Source organism: Leucopleurus acutus (genome assembly GCF_964270905.1).
Source record: "Leucopleurus acutus genome assembly, chromosome: 16".
NCBI lineage: Eukaryota > Metazoa > Chordata > Mammalia > Artiodactyla > Delphinidae > Leucopleurus > Leucopleurus acutus.
The window spans coordinates 87,613,181-87,620,968 of record NC_139158.1 but is presented as its reverse complement, the minus strand read 5'-3'; the positions used below and the strand labels follow the sequence as shown (position 1 = coordinate 87,620,968).

Sequence of the window (7,788 nt, the reverse complement as noted above, 5' to 3'; positions counted from 1 at the left end):
CGACCACGTGGCCTGGGAACCTACAAGGCGACTGCATGCACCCTGAGGTCCCCAGCCTGCACACAGGGCACATGCGGGCTGTCACTCTGCTTGGGGCCTGGCTCTCACCCCGGCCCTTACACTTCGGGCTGTGAGGTCTGGGGCAAGTCCTGTAACCTCCCCGTGCCTCAGTTTCCTCCTGTACGAACCAGGGGCAGTGGCTCCTGCTGCTCGGACTGAACGCATTCACACGCGCACGATGGGGGCGCTCAGGGCCAGCTGTGCCCTGCTGACGGCTCCGCCAGCAAGGCCTGTCTGCATCTCCTGCTCGCCTCTGTTCTGCCAGGGTGCCCAGGGCAAGGCCTGCTTCGGTGCCTACTGGGTCCGTCCACCTGTCAGGGGAGAGCATGATGACAGGTGTGCCGACCAGGCACCCACCTTGACCAGGTGCTCTGCCTGCCCTGCTGCGCCCCCTCCACAGGCTGTGATCCAGGAGGGGGCCACGGACCTCCAGGCCTAAGTGGCTGTAGGTGCGGGACTCCAGGGATCAGCCCTCCACCGGGCCACGCAAACATAAGGTCCCAGGACACGAGACGGTGGGTCCCTGGCTGGCCTGTCCAGTCCCGCCGCCGAGGAGCTGCTGCCACCCTTCCCAGGCCACAGGAAATGGCCCGGCCCAGCTTGCAGCCAGGGCCGCAGCTCGCTTCCCTTCAGGCCCGTTTCCTTTATCCGGTTGTTTTGCTCCGAATTCACAAAGCTCAGCCTTCCCCTCCCCTCCATTTCCACCCTTCCCCCATCCCAGAGTGGAGCAGGACGGATACGATGCTACATTTTAGGACCAGCAGGAGTCCCCATCTGCCCCCGCCCAAGCCTGCAGCGCCGACTTAGCAGGAGTCCCGTCCCGAGGCGCCCCCTGCTGGCCGAGCCTGGGAACACCGCCGCTCCCCCCTCCCCCACACCGCGTGTGCGGGAGGCCCCAGCGCCCCCTCCCCACCGAGGCGCGGACCCGGGGCGGCCTGGCCCCACAGCTGGCAGGCGAAGAAAGAGCGAACAGGGCCGCAGCACCAGCTCAGTTTATTGGGGCCTTGCTGGGGGCGGAGGGCGGGCCCCCTCCGGGACCAGCTCGCCAGGCGGGCCCCGCCTCCCAGTCCCGGGCCCTCCGAGGAGTGCGGGCCGCGGCGAGGGAGGGGCCGAGCCGCAAGGCCCTTTCCCAATCCCCGCGCGCTCGGGGCGCTTAGGAGCCCCAGGAGCCGTCGGTGGCCGCGGCGCGCAGCGCGAAGAGTTTCTCCCAGCAGGTGGCGACGGCGTCCAGGGCGCGCAGCAGGAGCCGCCTCCGGCCGCCCCGACGCCGAACAGGGCGCGTCTCGGGCCGCCGGCTCCGCTGTCGGGGACGCGTCGGTCAGGGCGTGGGCACGGTCCCCGCCCGCCCCCTCCCCCGCAGCTCGTGTCCAGCCCCTGGGAAGGGAGACCGCGGGGCCGTGGGAGCGAGCGGGGACGCGCACCTGGCGCAGCGTCCGGCAGTGGCGCCGCATCACCGCCTCGGTGCGCACGGCCACGGTCCAAGCCGCCTTTTCCAGAGCCCCGCGGCGGCCCCCGGCCACCGCCCCACGTAGGGTCCGACCCAGGGCCACGATGGACAGTAGGATACTGTGCTCCTGGGGAGGGAGGAAGCGGGGGGCTGGGGGAGGAGCCCCGTGGGGAGGGTTTGGAGGGCTTGGGTGGTGATGTCTCCATACCTTCTGGGCGCCACAGGAGGCTCCCACCCGGCCCCGCCATCGGGAGGCCGCGGCTCCAGTCAGGTTTTTCTGAATGAAATGGAGCTGTCTGGAGCCCGGCCCAGTCCACCTCACCGCGGCCTGCAGGTCCTCGAAGATGATCGCGCGGTAGTGGTGGAGCACGTCGGGGACGCTGCAGGCGCCGAGCCTGGCCCGGCCCGGTGCAGCCCCCAGCAGTGCCAGCAGGAGCGCCCAGAGCGCGGGCCTGGGGGGCCCCTGGAAGGGATACAGGCTCAGAGTCTGCGGAGGCGCCGACCCTCCTGCAGCACTGGCGGGCAATGTGCTTCCCCCCGCGCCGCCCCCGATGCCGATCCACACACACATGTACAAGGGAATCTCTGAGCTTGTATGACGGAGACGTCGCCATGCCATTCAACAAATGCTCTAGGCACAGGGCTGGCAGGTTTGGGGAAGGACAGACGACAGCACCCGCGGCTCTGGTCTGCATGGGTGTGAGGGCCCAAGTACCCATAAGACTGGGGGGCAGAACTGACCTAGGTCTGCCTACAGCGGGAAGCACCCCCTGTACAGTCTCACCCTTGGCCATGCCCTGACCCATGCCCACCAGAGCTGGGCTCATCGCCAGGTGCCCCACAGGAGAGGGCAGAACTGATCTGCCCCCTCAATGGCCGGGCAGCTTCTCCTCACCCTCCCCATGGCTCTGCTACCAGGTCTGAGAGCCATGGGGGCTGGGGTTCCCTTGCACCCCCAACCCAACCAGGACAGGGGTGAGGGCTCAGAGCTCAAGGCCACACCCCTTTGGGAGGGGAAGGCTTGGGGAAAGCCCAAGGCGAAGGGAGGAAGGGGACCGTGGTCCACACCACCAGGGCTCCCCTTCCCCAGAAAGAAAACTGGCTCTCATGGTGAAGAAGCCCACCCCCACTCAGAAGCCCGAATATCAGAGAGAGCGAGCAGCTTGTCTGCAGGCTCCCAGCCCCCGGGCTGGAGTCACACAGCGCTGGAAAATCAATCATGTGAACCCAGCGAGACTTGGGACTCGAGACACAGGACTCGACTCTGCTTCCCAGCCTGGCAGGAGAGCCTGACCACGCAGGGCCGGACCTGGAGTCCGCGGGGGCTCCCTGCCTGAGGCACCCGGCAGCGTTGGCCAGAGGACCAAATGCAATTAGCTGTGGGCCCTTCTCGAAGCCCCCCCCCCTCCCTAGACAGGCTTGGCATGATGGCCAGCTCAGTCGCCCCCTCTGCCTGCTGAGGGTCAGAGATCATAGTGAGCACAAGAGCCGTTGGTGCTGGAGGGACGTCCAAGCGGGGTAGGTTGGTTGCCCAGGGGGTCCCGGGAAGGCCTGTCTGCCCCTGACCAGGGCCCGAGGCTCAGGCCAGTCTAACCCATGAGGACAGGGTGGCCCCAGCTCCAGGAGGGAGACTCCCTCCCCCTGCCGCTGCAGCTGCCGGGAAGGCCCGTCAGGAGCACCCAGGGCCAGGCTGCGGTGACGGGGAACCAAGGGGAGTTTCCCGGTGGGGACACGGCGGGACAGCAGCCTCTCCTGGGCTGTGCACGCTCCCTGCCCAGCCGAAGTCAGCCCCCTCCCCAGCGGCCCACAGCTGCTCACCATGGGCTTCTCAGGCTCAGGCCCTCCCTCACTCCCGCCAGTGGGCCTGGGACATGATCCTGGGGTCCTCAGGTGGGGAGCGCCGCTGCCACTCCAGGTCCACTCCAAAGCCGGCCAACAAGGCTTCCCTGGACGGCAGGCAGCCGAGGCTTTTGAAGTTGGCTCCTCTGAGCAAAGGGGGGAGGGAGGAGGGAGGCCCCAGGATCCCAGCCCTGCCCCCTCCCTCTCTCCACCGCTATCCAATCACTTCTTCAATTAACCTGACCCTGGAGCCCAGCCCCACCGGGCTGTCTTCCCACCCAGTGGATCTTGGATTAAGCTGGACCTGGGAGATCTTCTCTGCCGAGGAGGGGCCAGGGCGCTCGGTGGGCAGAGAGCAGGGTAGGGCCTGGCTGCTGGGGAAGGGGAGCCAGGAGAAGCGGGATCGCCCTGCGCCCTTCTCCAGGGCCTTCCTCGGTGGTCAGCAGGTGCTGCCTCTGCCAGGAACTTGGCCACCAGCAGGACCAGGTGAGCAGGACGTAACCCTCCCACCCCCCAGCTCCCCCACCCTGACGTCCGGGGGGTCCTGCCCCAGCAGGTCCCAGGCAGGGGACTTCCCGGCTCCCCGCTGGCCCAGCACTCAGGGGAGAGGTGCTTCCCACTGCTCGCCCGTCCTGGGCTGAGGGGGGTCTTTTGCCGGGGGAGCTCACGGCCACTCACCAACCAGGCTTGCAGGGAGCTGGGCCACAGCACCCTGCCGGGCAGTGTGCTGGGGCTGCCCAGCCCTGCCCAAGCCTAGGAACTCAGCTAGCCTTGAGCTGGAACTGAAAAATGTCAGTGGAAGAAAAGCTAAGAGATGTTTTCCCCAGGGAGAAAAGTAGTTTCACCACCACCTCGAGGCATTGAGAAAACAATCCCCAGGCAAACGAGGAGAGCCATTTGCATGTGGCCAATCAGATGCTCTGGAACGTTCCAAGGGCCCTGTGGGAGGCCTCACCTGACCTGAGATCAGAGAAAGTGTCCGGGAGAAGCCACAAGCAACTGAGGGCTGCCAGCTGCCCTGTGGCCGCAGCCAAGCCACTGCCCCTTCCTGGGCCTCAGTTTCCACATCTGTACAGGGACAGGCTGGCTTTCAAGCTCCTAAAAACGTCAGGACTCACTTTCCAGTGCAACGGGCAGGACCTCCTCCAAAAGGGATCAAAGGAAACTCCTGAGGTCAGTGACAACACCCAGGAACCTCCGGCAAGGCCCTCTGGGACTGGCTGATCTCGGGTAAGGAGAGGAAGGATTTCCAGAGCCACAGACCATCCATGAGCGGGGCCTGCCCCGGGCGCCCACCCTGGCACCAGCAGTTCCTGACCCCACACAGGGATGGTCCGATCCCGCCCAGGGCTGGCCACGACCTTGTGGCTCCCAGAGCGATGGAGGTGGACCCGGCTGGGCCCGCGCTCTGCAGGCAGATGCCCACGCCCTTGGTGCTGACGAGAAGGGCGTGCTCCCCAACCTCGGCTGCTGCCAGAGGGCTAAGCCACGGGTCAGTGACTGACCCGCAGAACGACCACCGAGGAGCCCCTCTGGGATCGTTTCTTACAAAAGAATGTGTGGGAGTAACCGCCAGCCACCCTTCTCGTCACCACACGTGACGATCCGCATCTCTTCCCCCGGCCCATGGCCTCTGGACCGACCCTGACCTCCGGCCAGATGTCTCCAGCCGTGGCCAACGCACCCCCTTCCAAGAGAACTAGCTAGTTTCCAACTGGACACAGACGCAGGGATCCAGAGCCCGAGGAAGTCTTTCATCCTCACATGGTGAAAACACACTCAAGTCTCCCAAGTAATGAATGCATTTGCAGTCTAAAGAGAGGACAGTTACAAGTGCTTTAGCATAAAATTGCTGACGCCAAATTAGCAAAAGTGAATTCACCTGCCGATGGGAGCGAGCCTCTCACACGCTGGGGGCAGCACCTCAGGGGCCAGGCCCGTCCGCACCCAGGAAAGTCACCTACCCAGGGGCACACGCAGCCTGCCGCTGCGGGCTGGTGGGGGCCGCAGAGCACCCCGGGGCGGGAGAGCGCGTGCACCAGCAGGGGCACTGGAGTCGCCAGGCCAGCCAGACCCCGGCTGTCCCCACGCGGGGCTTTTACCCAGGACATGAGGTCCTGCCACCATCTCCATAAAGCCCTGGAGAGCCTCACCGCTCCCCTGGCGTCTCCTCTGTGGGCACGGGCTCACGAGGCCCCCTGGAAAGTGAGCCCCGTCCAGCGCGGGGCAGACTGGGGCGGCCAGAGCATGCGAGGGGAGGGCTCGGAGAACACCCGCCGGCCACAAACCCCACGACTACTAGGAAGCCTTTAATCAAAGACAGGACAGACAGCTCTCACGTCCCCCGCCCCACCCCCAGCCAGCAGGGCCGGAGCAGTCAGAAGGTGTTCTTGATGCGGGCCGCCACCAGCACCAGGATCTCCCCGATCTTCCGCTGCCAGTTGGCGATGTCCTTGGACGTGGCGCACCACAGCTCCCCGTGCCGGGGCTCGGCGTTCTCGCAGCGCCTTTTCACCTCCTCCCGCTGCTCCTGGGTGGGGACCGCGGGCACGTGAGGCGCCCCCACTCCCCCGCCGCCCCCAGCCCCGCTCCCCGGGAGCAGGCCCGCCACATTCCACCAGGCCTCACACCAGTGCCCGCACCCGCCCCCCAACTGGGAGCCAACCAGCTCCCCCAAGCCTGGCTTCCACGTCCTGTGGGGCCCCAACGGGACTGGGCTCCGGGAGGGCTCCTGCATAGCAGGACAGGTCCCCCGAGGCACAAGGACGACTCCCAGGCCTCCAGCTCCAGCCCCATTTGTGCCACGGCCCGAGCCCCCATCACAACCAACTCATTAAAAGATGCCCCAAACATCTAAATCTCAGGCTGAGAGGCTCCAAGGCTGTAGCCAGAAAGCCACGTGGAAGCTGAATCAGCCGTCAGCGCTGCGGGACAGGTGGGGCGGGGGCAGCGGGCGGCAGGTGCCTCACCTCTGTGCCGTGCTGCAGCTCGAACTTGTAGAAGAAGGCCCAGGCATCCCCCAGGTCCGAGTCGATCTTCACGGTGCGGTGGAACCACTCCCGGGCCTTGGTGATCTTCCGCTCGCTCCAGAACAGCCTGGGGGGAAGCAGCAGGGCGGGACCGAGTGAGCGGCCAGGGGACGGCGCTGGGGGGCACTCTGGGGCTGGCCCTGGCCTCCTCGGGCCACAGCCCGCTCCCGGGTGCGCTGGACCATGAGCCCAGTCAGTCTAGTGACCTGCCACAGGCAGCCACAGTGGCACAGAGCCTGGCTCAGGCGCTGCTGGTCTTGTCCTCTCCCTGGAGAGCTTGGGCTTCCCACAGGGGTGCCGAGGAATCAGTCCTGACCACCCGGAAACCACTCCAGGTGACTAACCTGAAACCCTCCTTCAAGTGTCTAACCAAAGCATTTCTTAAAAAACCACCCACAGAGCAAGAACTTCAAACTCCCTTAAATTATTTTCCTTTGAGTAAAATACAGGGAGATGAAAGTAATAAACCTGACAGAAATTAAATCAAGGCTCTGATTAGGGAAAGTGAACTGAAGTTTCTGCCTGCTCCTCCATATTCACCTTCTGGAACGTTCTGCCCTACCAGGCAGCTCCAGCAGGAACCCAAGCCAACACTGAGAACCTGGGCTACACCAGCAGACAACCTGAAAACTAGGCCCAGGAGAGGATCCACAGCGTCAGAAACCAAGTCAGGGGCCCAGGGAGCCTTGCCGACATGCCAGCGAGGGGAGGGCAGGCCAGCGGGGAGGCGCGGTGGGCACTCTGACAGCCGCCCACCGGGGCCTCCGGGTGGCTTCCACCCCCCACCCAGCTCCGCAGCCAGAAGCACCCGAGCAGACGTGCACCACGCACCCTCCAGGCAGCTGTTCGGGCTGCTCTCAGCTACAAAGTGGAATAATGTCCTGCTCGGATAGCTTGATTGTTTTTTAAGCCTTGTGGTATCCTTAATTGCTAATGTTAGATAAACTGTGATTTAAAGAGCACAAACTCAGATAGCAGCACACAGAGCACCCGCCTGGGAACAGCAAGGAGGGACCTGTTTACCTTACAAAGCCTTTTATGAGGTTTTATGGCAGCCCTATCGGAGTGGAGTCGAAGGCGGAAGGGCGGGAGCCTCCCAGGTGGCGGGGGCCCAGGCTGCGCCTCAGGGGCCCGAGGGAAGGCCCGCGCGCAGTGCCCTCGGCCCCACGGAGGAGGTGCTGGCAGGAGCTGAGCAAGCAGGTGGGCCAGGCTCCTGCCGGGGCAGCAACAGCGCACAGGAGCTCCTGGGCCCCACACACCCCCTGGCCCAGGGGAGAGCCCAAAGAGCCCTCCTAGCCTGGCCACACCCAACCCCGGCCGGGTACTCAGGCTGCTCCTCTCAGGCTGTCCATCGTCCTCCTTCTAGAAGGGAGCAGAGACCCTGCAGGGCCAGGAGGTTCTGAAGGCCCTCCA

At 65.3% G+C, this 7,788-nt stretch overlaps 2 protein-coding genes across 2 annotated transcripts in view; both read right to left on the bottom strand.

Moving 5' to 3' along the window:
* Positions 1–1,213: 1,213 nt before the first annotated feature.
* Positions 1,214–4,957, bottom strand: LOC309973582 (uncharacterized protein C20orf204; the record flags this gene model as incomplete). The annotated part of the gene is made up of 7 exons (XM_082857865.1): positions 1,214–1,360; positions 1,482–1,634; positions 1,716–1,970; positions 3,074–3,197; positions 3,358–3,492; positions 4,708–4,816; positions 4,939–4,957. 7 exons carry the CDS (start codon positions 4,955–4,957, stop codon positions 1,214–1,216), a joined length of 942 nt encoding a protein of 313 aa, XP_082713991.1.
* Positions 4,958–5,640: 683 nt separating this feature from the next.
* Positions 5,641–7,788, bottom strand: part of PRPF6 (pre-mRNA processing factor 6) — a 34,768-nt gene continuing 32,620 nt past the window's right edge. The window contains exons 20-21 of the mRNA XM_082856907.1: positions 6,316–6,442; positions 5,641–5,876 (exon numbers count right to left, since the gene is read on the bottom strand). Of these exons, the coding sequence (XP_082713033.1) occupies positions 5,724–5,876; positions 6,316–6,442 (280 nt within the window). The 3' untranslated portion in view covers positions 5,641–5,723. The remainder of the gene's footprint in view (positions 5,877–6,315; positions 6,443–7,788) is intronic.